Source organism: Cupressus sempervirens, chromosome 8 (assembly GCF_028749045.1).
Source record: "Cupressus sempervirens isolate cs-2001-9-10 chromosome 8, ASM2874904v1, whole genome shotgun sequence".
Taxonomy (NCBI): domain Eukaryota; kingdom Viridiplantae; phylum Streptophyta; class Pinopsida; order Cupressales; family Cupressaceae; genus Cupressus; species Cupressus sempervirens.
The window spans coordinates 696,200,583-696,216,048 of NC_143125.1; the positions used below are offsets into that span (position 1 = coordinate 696,200,583).

The following is a 15,466-nucleotide window of genomic DNA, read 5'->3' on the forward strand; positions in this document are numbered from 1 at the left end:
TGATTGGTTTGATAGGTTGAGTCCTAATGTTGAGTGTGAAGAAAAAGTTCTTAACCATGCTTACAGAAGCCTAAATGCTTAGAAAAAGTGGGTAAGCATAATAACCAAGATGCCAATTTGTGATATTGTTCAGAACATCCAAATGGGTTTTTCAAAAGGTCAAAAGTTTGTACCCTTATTTAGTCAATTTGGGCTTCAAACCTGCACTGGATGCATAAGCACAATCTTTCTTTCATGCCACCACAAAAGAATGGACGAAAGCCTACAAGAAAACCAAAATGTCCTTCTTGTCCCCCTAAATAAAAGAGTATAAAGAAAGGAGGGAATATAATTTTATTATCAAATCAAATCGGTGGAAAGAAAGCTTGTGACTAAATGCGTATGTAGATTATATGGGCTACAAAATGAGGAGAAACTCATAAGAAGGAAGAAACCAAAGCCACCCACAACATCAGCAAAACTACGAAGGCAATGAAGAAACCAAATTAGATCTACATATGTATTTAGTCACATGCTTTTTTTGCAGCATTTGCGGTGATTTGATCTGATGGACTTGCTTAGTTTGAGGAACTTGGGCAGTGCAAGTTAGATCTAGTTGGAATAAATCTTGGGAAGATGAAATCTAATCTTTAGCAACATATTTTTTTGTATTTGTCCTAATCTCAAATTTTTTTTTTGGCTCTTATACATTATTGCTGATACATTGCTCTTAAAACTCATTTATTTCAAAGGAGTAACAAGTAGAGGTAGCTCATACTAAACATTCATAGGTAGCTCCTGCTCCCACCTGCGTTGCCCGCATTGCCCTTGTTGGGTTTGACTGCCAAATCAAAAATGGTAACACCATCTGCTCCCACTTCCACCTCTGCCTACGCTGCCCCTGTTGTGTTTAAAATGACATCTTCTCCCACTCTTTCTCTGGCTGGTAATGATGTTGCAGGTCAATTGCAAGATAAGGCAGTAGAGGCTTCTTGTCCTATTGTTGTGACTAGGGTTGCTGCGACTTCTATGCCTATGGTTCTGACTATTGAGGCTCTTTCCCCTATTGCTCAACCTTAAGTTGCTATGGGAAGATCCGCTATATCTTATGCTGATGTGGTTGCCTATGAGGCTAGTGTTTGGGGTCATACTGAGAATTTTGGATCCTATTTTTTTGTGCCTATTGCTGTAAGTAACTTGATTTTGATTCATCTAGATTCTGAAATAGCTGATGAGATTTCAACTTATGTGGAGGGCTATTATGCTACATCTACTATTTTTCATTTTAGGGGACTACTTGACTCACTTCCTATCATTCCCAAACTGTCACACTATTCAAAACTCTTTCTCATATCCCTCTCAACACTTAAAGCACTTCCCAAAAAATTTTTGCATGGACAAAGTCACGCTTACCCTTGTCTGTAAGAAAACTATTAACTCTGTGACAGTTTCATCATTTTCTTGGATCCATTTCATGTGGATCTCTGTGCATAGCATCTTGCAACCTTAAGGACAGTTAATATACACATTTCTATCTCCCTATGAAATATGGGGTTTGGATCTTCATGAACTCAAAAGATCTCACATTTTATGTGCTCACTGCATTCCTCAAGGAAGGGTTTTGATAGTTATTGTTTGAATTCCAATATCTCTATTAACTAAACCAAATGAAGGGGTAAAATTCAATGTTATACCTCACCTTACAAATGCATGTTCAAAAGGAAACTATATTCCCTAAGAACAAATGCTAGAGACTACTATTTTAACTGTCAAATTATATCTTCATGAAACTTAGACACTTATTAAAATTAGAACTTATCATTTATTTTTATGCCCAATTTGCTTCCTTTATTTTTCTCCATTTGTTCACATGTATAAGCCAAATGTGGGTTATTAAATTATGACTTAGAATGTGTCACTTATAAATTGTCTTAATGAAATGTAATCATATAAATGTCACTTATAGTGTTATTGCTTATACTAAAGTCAAAAATATCATTGTTACCTATAGAATTGGTGCTTAAAAATTATGATATTTGTATAATTGACAAAATGACAATAGAAAGTGTTGCCTATACAAATGTCACTTATATAAATGTCACTTAAACAAATGTTACTTATACAAATGTGACTTATACAAATGTTGCTTATAAAGTCGTCTCTTATAATATGTCACTTGTACAAATGTCCCTTTACATTCACAAACAAGTTTTTAAAAGTTGCACACATGTCACTTGTAAAAGTCTCAAACATCACTTATAATTATGTCACTTGTAAGGTTGTCGCTTATAGATCTATACCTTTTTCTATTTATTATCATGTCACCAATCAAGTGTGACTTATAAAATGTCGTATATTACAATTTATTGTCGCTTATAGAAACAATGTTATAGTTATCGCTTATATCATTATTTACAATTGTGGTTTATACTAGTGTCATTTATAAAGCCACTTATGCAAACATTTGTATAAGATACATTTGTTTAATTGACATTAATATAAGTGATATTTGTTTGAGGGATATTTAAAATGCTACTTATACTCATGTCGCTTAATAAAGTGTCACTTATTAATGTCTAATCTATAGACTTTCATGGTATAGTTTAATTATGATTTAAATTTATTTATATTATAATAAGGTACACTTGGTGGTGACCAAGAATGGTGTCCCTTCTTCAGTTCCTAAAATTGTTGATTTGAATGTTGTTACTCTTGCGGCTTAGTCTCAAGATGGGGTTGTTGTCCCTTTTTCTATTGTTGTTCAGATTTTGGGTGTTTTAGCTATTTTATCTCCTTCAATGCAGGTGTTGTGGGCTAGTTGTGAGGTTGAATGCTTTGAGTGGTAGAAAGCCACTGGGAAGGTGGAGGATGGATGGACAATAGTAAAAGAAAAAAGAGTCAAGTCCTCCAAACCTTTGTTTGATATGTCTTTACATTCTCAAAAGATGGGGCCGAAATATAAATCTTGATGATTGGTATTGTATAAGGTTTAGGGTCCTTTCAAAACCCGTTGCTTGCTTTCTCTTTTAGAGGCTATCCCTTTTTGTTTGGCTCTCCTAGCCTTTTGGACCTATTATTTCTGAGTTGTTTGTTTTGGTTCTGGACTTAATGTCGACTTCTTTTGTAACCATTGGGTTTCAAGAACCCATTTAAAATCTATTTACCTTAATAAAAAACAAGCAATAGAAAGAGACTCCAATGACACCTTAGAAGGTATCATCCTCTTTGTAGAGGCCTTGTGTGTTGAGATTATGAGTGTATGGACTTTCTTAGTTTGAGGAACTTGGGAATTGCAATTTAGATCGGGTTGAAAAACATCTTGGGAAGATGAAACCTAATATTTAGCAACAAATCTATTTGTATTTATCCTAATCTCAAATTTTATTTTTTTGGATCCTATACACTATTGCTTAAACATTGCTTTTACATAATTAATTTTTAGGAACACATCTTTATGATGTGATTAATGATGAAGCAGTGGTATCAAACCTTGTGATCCCTTGAGTGATCTTGAGTTTGGAGATAACACGATTGTGCAAATCTTGAAAGGAAGGAAGTGAAACAGAGAAGAATTCAAGATGGTGTTCAAGGTGGAATTGAAGATCACCATAGTGGGAACTTAGGATAAGAGGGGGGTTTCTTTTTGATGGGAAACATATGATGAGCATAATTTTAATAGTGGTATTGTGGATATGTGACAAAAATTGACAATAAAAATTCTCCAGAAATAAAAAGAAGTATTTCAAATAATGCACCTACACTTATCATAGACTAGATGCTTCTTGTAGAGAGATTTGTACTTCAAAAGGAAATGCCAAAGGATCTAATCACGATAGAGAGTTTTTTGAGAATGCAAAAGTAGGATGTCCAAGGAGTAGAATGAAGAAATATTATATCTTCAATAATTTTGACATATAAAGATGTTTCATAAAGAAATTAAAATTTAGTGTGAGAACCCACTACAAAAGACAAAACACTAGAAAATTAGAAGATATAACAATACCACTAAGCAAATAATTGAAAAGAGAAAATATAGATCATTGAGTAAGATTCGAAATTTGACAAACAAATTCATAGAGAGCCACTCATCTGCCTCTACAACATTAAATATTAAACTAGCTATATATACCTCTATATATATTACGCCGAGAGTAATCGTTCTCGAGGCACCTATTTTATTTAATCCCAAAGTTATTTTAATCGAAGTTGGGATTAATGAAAATAAAAATAGGCGCCTCGACAATGATTACTGTCGGCGTAATATATATAGAGGTATATATAGCTAGTGGCAGTCGTGGCGCAATAGGAAAAATATTTACTTTTTATTTTTTATTTTGATAAGGTTACTATAAAATTGTTAATTAATTTTTAATTAGAGTTGTATGAAGTTAGTATAAAATTATGCTTCAAAATATTTTTAAAAATTTAATATAAGGAGTTTAATATAGATTAAAAATATATTTTTTATTTTTGGGATATTGTAATGTAAAATGTTATAGTCATACATAGATATATGGTTAGGGACAAAGTTACCATTATAGTTAATGTTAACCTTAGGGATAGAATTAGGGTTAGGGTTAGCATTAGAGTTAGGGTTGGAGTTAGGGTTAGGGTTTGAGCTATGGTTAAGGTTAGGGATAGAGTTATGGTTATGGTTATTGTTAGAGTTATGGTTATGGTTTAGATTAGAGTTATGTTTATGGTTAAGGTTAGGGTTAATGTTATGGTCATGGTTAAGGTTAGGGTTAGAGTTATGGTTATGGTTATGATTAGGGTTAGTGTTAGGGTTACAGTAAGGCTAACATTAGGGTTAGGGTTAAGGTTTGAGTCAAGGTTAAGGTTAGAGTTTAAAGGGTTAGGGTTTGAGTTAGGATCAAAATTAAGGTTAGGGTTAAGGTTAGAGTCCAATTATGGTAGAGTCAAATCCAAATTTAGAGTTATGCTCATGGTTAAGGCTAGGGTTAGACTTATGCTTATAGTTAGGGTTAGGGATAGGGTTAGAATCCAATTATCGTAGAGTTAGAATTAGGGTTAGAGTTAGGGGTAGATTTATGCTTATGGTTAATGTTAGGTTTAGAGTAATGCTCATGGTTAAGGTTAGGGTTAGAGTCATCATTATGGTTATGGTTAGGGTTATAGTGGGGATAGGGTTAGGGTTAGGGTTTGAGTCAAATATATCTTTTAATTTAATATAAGGAATTTAATTTAGATAAATTTTTATTTTTTTTGGGATATTGTAATGTAAAATGTTATAGTCATACGTAGATATATGGTTAGGGACAAAGTTAACATTACAGTTAATGTTAACCTTAGGGATAGAATTAGGGTTAGGGTTAGCATTAGGGTTAGGGTTGGAGTTAGGGTTAGGGTTTGAGCTATGGTTAAGGTCAAGGATAGAATTATGGTTATGGTTATCATTAGAGTTATGGTTAAGGTTCAGATTGGAGTTATGTTTATGGTTAAGGTTAGGGTTAGAGTTATGGTCATGGTTAAGGTTAGGGTTAGAGTTATGGTTATGGTTATGATTAGGGTTAGGGTTATAGTAAGGCCAGGGTTAGGGTTAGGGTTAAGGTTTGAATCAAGGTTAAGGTTAGAGTTAGGGTTAGGGTTTGAGTTAGGATCAAAATTAAGGTTAGGGTTAGGGTTAGTGTCCAATTATGGTAGAGTCAGATCTAGAGTTAGAGTTATGCTCATGGTTAAGGCTAGGGTTATGCTCATGGTTAAGGCTAGAGTTAGAGGAAGGGTTATATTTAGAAGTTTTCTTATGCTCACAGTTATATTTAGGAGGGGAGTAAGGGTTGGGATTTTAGATTATATTTATTATTATATAAGGTGCCCTATATAATAATATGTATATTCCCACGCTCATGGATAAGGTTAGGGAAAGAAGTAGGACCATGGTTATTAGTGTTACATTTAGAATTTCATTTAGGAGGGCATTGTGTGCTATTTTTTCCCCCTATTCAACCCATCACTGATGTCTAATATGAGAGACCTTAAATGGGATAGGTTCTTTGCAGAGGGTTAACATCGCTAAAGTTGGCGGCTAACATTTTGTGTTGGCTCGATTTCTTCATTGACCACGCTGGATCATTTTTTCTTGGTTGGGTTGATTCATGCTGCGAGATTCGATAACTCTTATTTCTTCGCGAGCTATCTTCCCATCTTCCCAAAAGTGCAAGATGTTGCCATGCATTCCCATTCTAACGTTTCTTTATATGCTAGTGTCTTCGAAACACTCTAAAGCCTAGAATTGCACAAGATGCTACCATGCATCTCCATTCTGATGCATCGTCATGCTACATTGTTTCTTCAATTCTCTAAAGCCCAAAATTGCATCATGCTACCACGCATTGCCTTTCCAACATTTCCTCACTCCACAATGCTTTCATGAGTCTTTGAGACCCAAAATTGTGCCACATGGAGGGGGTTCACACCTTTTGTGCTATCTGCTTTGTTTGTTGGGAGGAATCTCTTCACTACATCTTAGTCATCCATTGGAAATAAAGCCAATCTTGATCGATGAATGTGACTTAATCCTTCATTGGGAGGAGTTTCCTCGTTGCATCTCAGTCATCCTTTTTGAGGGGAGAATCTACGTCGACGGTTGTGACTTAATCCTTCATTGATGAGGATTCACGATGCATCTATGCCGTCTATTTCGAGAGGAAGACCTTCATCGATGACCATCATTCATTTTTGGGGAAACCAAATTCCCCCTTGGGATCAACCTTGCATTTTTTGTGGGAGGTTAAGACATCATGTTATCTCTTTTCATAGTTTTTTGCCAGCAACATGAATTTCTTTCCTCTTCTTTCCATGAGTCTCCATTCTAGCGCCCCCTTACGCTGCATTGTTTATGCAATGATCTAAAGCCCAAAATTGCGTCATGCTACTACATGTCACCTTTCTGACATTTCCTCACTCTGTAGTGCTTTCACGAGGCTCCAAGACCCAAAATTGTGCCATGTAGTGGGGGTCCCCCCCTTTCATGCTATGGTTACAATTTAGATTTTAGGGTTATGGTTAGAATCAAGGTCAATTCTAGAGTTTATAGAATATTTAGAGTTAAGATCAGGGATTAAATATACATGAGGGTTAGCATTGGGTTGTATGATAATTAAAGTTAGGATTATAGTTAGATATATCATTTAGATTAGGTTTTAGTTAGGGTTTAATTAGACTTAAGATTAGTGTGAGGATCAAGGTGAAGTCTATATTAGGGTTCATATCATGGTAGGATTGAAACTAATGTTAGGGTTAACATTGAAATTATGATTAGGGGTAAGGTGAAGATTTATATTTGGTCATGATTGTGGTTTGTGCTAGGATTAGGGTCTAAGCTATTATTAATTTTATGATTGTACCTTTAGGGTTAGGGTTTTGTTTAAGTTTATGATTATGGTTACAACTATGGTTTATGGTTCAAGTTTAAAGTTGTGAATGTGATTAGGATCAGGGATTAGTAAATTTTTTAAGAGTTCGGTTATAGGTTTACACCATGGTTAGGACCTTGGGACTGGATTTAGAGTTTAATATCATGGTTATCCATATAGGTAGGTTTAGGATTTTGATCAATATTTTGGAGTTTGTTTTTACATTATGGTTAAGGGTTAGATTTTAGGGTTAGGACTATAACCAATATTAGTGTGTAGGTTTTTGGTTTAGATTATGGTTTGGACTGAGATTTTCGTTATGATTAGAGTTTAGAATATCAATGGGGATATGTTTTAGTGCTATAATTATAGTTTAATGTTGGATTATAGTTATATTGTACATCATTGTTGGGGCTAGGGCTATGGTAGGGGTTGTTGTTAGGGTTAACTAAGGATGACAATTAGGATGGTTTATCTTTTCAAGTAGAAAAAAAAACTCATATTGATTCAAAAAGAAAGAAATTATACTTCGAAAATATTTTTCTATGTCATAATAGATTCATTTATTTTAATTATTGTATTAGTTAATTAGTTGTTTGATGTTTCAAAGTAAACATGGCTTATTTTATTTAAATTTAAATAATATTATTGTTTTGAATTGAATTTAGCTTAATTGTTAATGATCATATTTATATTTCTAATATTAACTCCAATTTGATCAAAGACCAAATATATTTTTGGTATTTTTGTAAACGAACTTGCTTAACACTTCCCTATTTCAAAGTTAATAAAATATCATTTCTATTGTCTTAGATTTGAGAGTAAGTATATTAAATAAGTAATAATAAATGAACATTATGATCAATATATTTCTAAAATAAAAATATATTACTTAAAAACTTGTTTACTTTAAATGAATAAAGTACTCATTTACTTGTAAATTTTAAAAATAGAAATTAATCTACATATATATAAAATATTTATTCTTTTTCCTATTTGCATACAAATTAATTAAAATCTAAACTTTAAACTACATAAATATTTTTAAAATATATATCCATCAATAAATAGTTTAGAATAAATTAAAATCTAAAAATTAGACACATATAGAATCTTTTTAATTTCTATATACATGTTTTTCTAATTTATTTCTACAAACATGCAACTAATATTTCTATTATCCATTTTTTTCCATTTAAAAAAAATCTAGATGTAAATAGAATTTTTTTAGATGCATGCAATCTTTCTAATTTTTTCTACATACATATATTAACATTTCTATTTTATATTTTGTTTTTACATTATGGTTATTTCAATCAAAATATGTAGATGTAAATAGAATTCTTTTCAAAAAAATTTATTTAAATTTAAATAATATTATTGTTTTGAACTGAAGTTAGCTTAATTGTTAATGATCATATTTATATTTCTAATATTAACTCCAATTTGATCAAAGACCAAATATATTTTTGGTATTTTTGTAAACGAACTTGCTTAACACTTCCCTATTTCAAAGTTAATAAAATATCATTTCTATTGTCTTAGATTTGAGAGTAAGTATATTAAATAAGTAATAATAAATAAACATTATGATTAATATATTTCTAAAATAAAAATATATTACTTAAAAACTTGTTTACTTTAAATGAATAAAGTACTCATTTACTTGTGAATTTTAAAAATAGAAATTAATCTACATATATATAAAATATTTATTCTTTTTCCTATTTGCATACAAATTAATTAAAATCTAAACTTTAAACTACATAAATATTTTTAAAATATATTTCCATTAATAATTAGTTTAGAATAAAGTAAAATCTAAAAATTAGACACATATAGAATCTTTTTAATTTCTAGATACATGTTTTTCTAATTTATTTCTACAAACATGCAACTGATATTTCTATTATCCATTTTTTTCCATTCTAAAAAAATCTAGATGTAAATAGAATTTTTTTAGATGCATGCAATCTTTCTAATTTTTTCTACATACATATATTAACATTTCTATTTTATATTTTGTTTTTACATTATGGTTATTTCAATCAAAATATCTAGATGTAAATAGAATTCTTTTCAAAAAATCTAGATGTATATAGAATTCTTTTAATTTTTTACATACATAAAATCTTTCTAATTTTTTTCTACATACATAAAAGAATAATTTCTAATTTCTATTTTTTATTTTCTATTTAAAAAAAAAGCTATCATAAAGATGGATAAAAAAATTGATTGCATATGCATTCTTTATTTTGTGCACTAAATGCACAAAATAAACTGTATAGATTAAAACTTCCCGTGCTGGGCACGAGAATATACAATAGAAATATCAGTTACCAAGAATAGTCGGCCATAAACAATCAAATCTGCCTTGCCACTAGAAATAGCTTCATTACCATCATCCTGATCATAACCCCCTGTAGCCAAAAATGTTCCCTTGAATGTTGTTCTTATGGGAATCAGGCTCTTTTCACTCGCTATTGTCATCTGTGAATTATCAATCCTGGGCTCAAAGAAATGAGCATACAATATCTTATATTTATTCAGAGCCTCTGCCATGTGAAGTCCCAGTGCCTCTAGATTTGAGTCATACGCTTCTGCATGATCCGAAAATGGAGAAAGCTGAATTCCCACATGCTCTGCTCCGATTTCCTCCACCACTGCTTCCACAACTTCAAGTGCAAATCTGCAACGATTCTTCAATGTTTCTCCATAGCCATCTGTTCGATCATTCACGCTATCCTTCATGAACTGGTCCACAAGGTACCCATGCGCCCCATGGATCTCAACACCGTCAAACCCTGTTCGTAAAAGGACTGATTATGTCAACAAAAGGAACATTCTCTTCTTCAAACCAAGATAGATCAAAATAAAAAAACATACCTGCATCTATTGCATTCCTGGCAGCATTTCGAAAATCAGCAACTATATTGGGAATTTCCTCTGTTTTCAGAGGTCGGGGAGGAGAGAAATCTGCGACATCCTTTCAGTTCGAAAGAGGGATCTTTCCAGAGATTGGTTTGCTTGTGGAGGAAACTGGAGATTGGCCATTAGGCTGATAATCTACATTCCAATGCACCCATTAAATACACAATACACTATTTTTTGTGGAGGAGAGCCAACCAAATTGAAATTAATTAAAATTGAAATCTAAATCAAAGTAGAATATTATAACTAATTTTGAATTTCAATTTACATCTACATCTAAATCTAAATGAAAATGTAAATAAAAAATAGAAATCTCACCTGCAAAAATGTTACTCCAAAACTTCAATTTACTCCTATTCAAAAACTCCAATCTAATCCTCCAATAACCTCCACCTCTTCCTTCCTACAAAAACATAAAATGAAAATGAAATGAGGAGCCTTGGTTTAATAACTTTTGAGAGGCTCCTCATATCCCCCAACAGACGTCTCTTCACATTCCACGAATTTGTTTTAGATTCCCCCACTCCCCGCAAAAAATAAGCATGAATGTGCATGCAAAATTATATTTAACAAAAAAAAAAATCATATTGAAATTATTTCGCCCCTATTTTTTTGGGCCCTATTTTTTCGGGTCCTACTTTTTCGGGCCCTACTTTTTCGGGCCTATTATTTCGGCCTCCATTTGGCTTCCTATTATTTTGGCCAGCTATTATTTCGGGAATTCTTTTTTAATATTTAATTTGGAAGTTTGTAACTGCTCCCAATTCTTTTTTATTGACAAGAAATCTTGGCATATTCCCGTGCTGGGCATTTGTGCTGCCATTGTATAGAACGCCTCTCAACGTAATAAATTAGACCATTTACAATTATTTATAGTAAAGATTACAAAGAAGCTTAAAAAACAAAAATAAAGGAGGAAGAAATCTAAATATTTTTTTAAAGTCGTAAAATGATGATTTCATTTTCAGCTTTTGAGTTAGTCTAGTTTTTAGTGTTTAATAACAAAATAAATATGTCAAGAACATCTTCCAAATTTGTCAAATGTAATGTTTATAAGCTAATAGATTCATGGAGGCTTGCTTCCCAAATAAGAGCATTACAGATAGAATTCAAATAAATAACGAAAAAAATTTAAAGCACATTTGGGAGCCTTTGAGAAACTATTAGTTTATGAGAGTTACCTCTTGAAAAATTTGAAGATTGCTTTTGGTCAAATTATTTTGATATTAAATGCTAGAAATTAATTAATTTAAAAACATAAAATGACATCATTCTTTTTTGGCTATAAAGAATATTTGAATTTGTTCTTAATTTACTTATTATTTTAAGCTTATTTGTAGTTTTCATTGTAAATAATTATAATGGTTTCATTTGCCTAATATGTAAAGTTTTATAGGTAGTTGAACAACACTTTCTAACTTTGTCCTCTAGACATTGAATCTTACTCAACCATTTGTATTTTTTCTTTTTGACTATTCGTTCAATGATGTCATTCTATCTTATAATCTTCTAGTGTTTTATCTTATGTAGTTGGCTCACACTAAGTTTTAATTTCTTCATAAAATATCTTCATGTGAAAATTACTAAAGATATAATATTTCTTGATTCTAGTCTTTATGTGTCTTTTGCATTCTCAAAACTCTCTCTACCATGATTGAATATTTTGACATTTCATTTTGAAATAGATATATTTTTATGAGGAGCATCCAACCTATGGTAAATGTACACATCATTTGAAATTCTTAGTGTTGGTTCTAGAGACTTGTTTATTATCCGTATCATTCCATGTCCATGAAAATGCTATTGAAACTAGGTTCGCCATATGTTTCCCATCGAGAAGAAACCTTCCTCTTATCTTGAGATGTCACTATAGTGATCTTGAATTTCACCTTGAATATCAGTTGAAAAAGGTGCGAGGAGGGTTAGTCAAATCATCATCATCACCATTATTATTGTCATTAATGTTCCTTTACCAAGGAATGCTGAGGTCTTTTTTGGTACACTCCATGTAGGTCTCGAATTTCGAAGTGCCAAATAGGTGGTACATTTTTTTTTTGTCTTGAATGCAAATATAAAAGTAATAAAACATAAACATAAATATATTAAAATACAACATAAGAAAACTTCTTTTTTTTATGTCCTTTTAGGGAAAAGTTCATCCGAAAAAGAATCTTTTTTATGTTGTATTTTAATATATTTACAGTTATGTTTTATTTCTTTTTTTTTTACGTTCAAGTTTAAAGTTTTTGTACCATCCGCATTGACACTTTGAAAATTGAGATCTACATAGAGTGTACTAAAAGATGCCTCTACATTCTCTCAAAGATGAACAATAATGGCAATAATAATGGTGATGATGATATGATTAACCTTTCTTGCACTTTGTCAAAAAAATTGTTTGATGATTTCATTAATTTTCTATTAAGCATTTGTAATGTCCCCATCTTTTAGGACCTCAATGAAGTTCTTAGCTTTTCATTCTCTGAAGGCTAAGTGGAGAAATAAATTAAATCAAAGTCAATAAATAAATCAATCTAAAGGTGACTTTATATTTAATTTATTTAATTTTCTAGAAGCACAACTAATTATAATATTGGAAAGGGGAAAGTTTCTAGAGAGTGAATTGTGTAGCTACTTTCCTTCCAGCGATGAGTTGCCACTTGTGAGAAGTGACAATTATGTTTAATGAGAACAAGCTCTTTCGGATTGTTCAAACTTAACGCATAAAGAAGGCTTAACATTGGATTTTTTTTTTCAATGGATCATTCTTACAATGGCTATATTAGATTATTTTCAATATTTAAATCATCAAAGTAGTGGTTAATGATCACTTTTGGTTGTATATAAAATATTACAGTGATTTTGACTTGCTATGACATTTCATTTCATATTTTCAATGGCATTTTTATAAATTCTTTTGAATGAACAATATTTTTTAATTATATAGATTTTTATCATTATTTAAGATAAATATTTAGATTGACAACAGAGTTGTAAATCTTTATGTTCGTTGAAACCCTATAATGAGGGTTTCAAGGAACGTAAAAATTTACAACTCTGTGCTCAATTTAAAGATTTATCTTAAATTATATATATATATATATATATATATATATATATATATATATATAATTAAATAATATTATGCCTTCAGAAGAATTTATAAACATGTCATTGAAAATCTGAAATGAAGTATCATAGCAAGTAATATCACTGCAATATTGCATATACAACTAAAAGCAATCATTAACCACTATTTTGAATATTTAAATTATCAAAATAATTGGATATAGTCGTTCTAAAAAGGAACCATCGAAAAAAAATCCAATGTTAAGCCTTCTTTATGTGTTAAGTTTGACCAATTCGAATGTTAAGCATTTCCATCTTAAGTTTGAATGTTGAATAGTTTAAAATTTACTTTACTAAATTATTATTATTTTAATATATTTTTTATTCTAATATTTTGACATGTGAATGGTTGTAAAATTTAACCTAAAATATCTTATTAATTATATTATCTAAAGGAATTTTAAAAATAATTATAATAAATTATTAAAAGAAAAGTAGAATGTCTTAATGTTTTTAAAAAGGTAATGTATATGTATAGAGACAATTATAGTTGTTTTTTATTAAGGAAAATAGGTTTTGAAGGGTGCCTAAAATCCTATACACAAAAGATTTTCAATACAACCCGAAAAAAAGATACCATAGTCAAAAGGAGAAACAGGTCACCAACCAACAAAATGTGACCAGGGTGGTCCTGCAAATATCACAATACATTTCTGCCACCAATTACAACTTGAAATAGTTAACACCTCCTACTCCCAAAAGAGTGAGATGTAAGAAGATGGTCTAAGGACTATTGGGAATGTTTGTATTTTTTACCTTTAAGATTTGTCCAACCTTCCTCTACTAGAGAAGCCTCCTTCTCCCACACCATTACATCGCCATTTGACCCAACCGAAGAAACAGGTAAGATCACATCCGAAACTTTGTCCAATGGATCCTAAACCCTAGAGGGAGGGGAAACTGTCACAGCCAGATCCATCAAAGGATCGAGAATAGGTCCAATCATAGCAAGGCAACTGGCACCCTTAGCAACCACAAGTGGGGGGGACATCCTTAAGAGAAACATCTTTAAGGACATAGCAATGTTGAACCAAAGCCCCAGACTATCAAGAAGGTCGTTTCTTTGATTTCCTAACTTCACAAGGCAACGAGCAGAAATATGACATGTCTCAGAGAAAACCCTACAATAGAAATGAATTCCTTCATAGTTAAGAGTCTAAACCTAGGAACCATTAGGGACCTCAAGTTTGATCTTCTTAGGTAATCCTTTCAACGTATCCACCACCACAAGGAAGCAAGCATAAGTAGTATGCAAGATATCAAAAGATTTGGAGTCCACCATTTGGAAGTCACCAATAGCATCTCCCACAACTTCAAGAACTGAATCTGGCCATAGGTGAAGTAGATGATTAGGGAGTCTAACCCAAAGATGCATATGAGAAAAATATTTCATTGTAAGATCGAAGCCCTCATGCTAGGGTTTAGCTAGCAGAGGGTAAGGATCCTCCCAGCTGAAATGGCTACATAAAATAACCATCCTATCATTAGTAGAATCAAATTTAATGACGAAAAAACCTCAAGCCACAAGGAAAATCTAGACAGATTCAGAAATCAAAGTGTCTGAGTGCTTAGAAATCCAAGCATGAAGAGCTTGTAGTGAAGGCCAAAATCATTGAAATCTGAAGATAACAACCCTCTATGATAATTCTTCAGTGATGAGAGCAATTTCACTGGCGATATCATCATCCAAAGCCAAATAGATCAGATAGCTAACCAAGACAGGATTTGCTGCTAAGGAAAAGATTGGGCGATCCATAACTAGAATCCCCAAACCATGGACTACAGCCTCAAAAGATGCCACATCTACAAACAATTTGCCCCCAATAGTAGGAACATCTCAAGACCCCAAAATTTTTTTGGAAGAAGCCATTCAAGCAAAAGCATCCCCAAAAACCAGATGGTCCATCGAGGAGCTACCGAGTAGGGCCATGGTGAGGGCATAGAGAAAGGGTGTAGAGTGCTAAGTAGAATAGTAGCACCAAGTAGGAGAGGGAATTCAAACATTGAGCAATAGTAGGAGACGAGACAATTGTAGTTGTTAATTTATACAT

At 31.9% G+C, this 15,466-nt stretch overlaps 1 protein-coding gene across 1 annotated transcript; it reads right to left on the reverse strand.

The window, feature by feature from the left end:
• Positions 1-751: 751 nt before the first annotated feature.
• On the reverse strand, positions 752-14,226 carry LOC149544359 (putative 12-oxophytodienoate reductase 11). The gene is made up of 4 exons (XM_089795962.1): positions 14,172-14,226; positions 10,242-10,331; positions 9,696-10,159; positions 752-880 (listed from the first exon to the last, which is right to left on the reverse strand). The coding sequence occupies exons 1-4, from the start codon at positions 14,224-14,226 to the stop codon at positions 752-754; spliced, it is 738 nt and encodes a 245-aa protein (XP_089652088.1).
• Between the last annotated feature and the right edge of the window lie 1,240 nt (positions 14,227-15,466).

Excerpts from the sequence above, each read along its gene's own strand:
- LOC149544359 (XM_089795962.1), bottom strand. The coding sequence starts at position 14,226 with ATGGTGTGGGAGAAGGAGGCTTCTCTAGTAGAGGAAGGTTGGACAAAT. Across the intron at positions 10,160-10,241 it reads CAGGAATGCAATAGATGCAG|GGTTTGACGGTGTTGAGATC; the intron begins GTATGTTTTTTT and ends TTTTACGAACAG. Across the intron at positions 881-9,695 it reads TTTATGGCCGACTATTCTTG|GGGCAGCGTAGGCAGAGGTG; the intron begins GTAACTGATATT and ends TAAACACAACAG.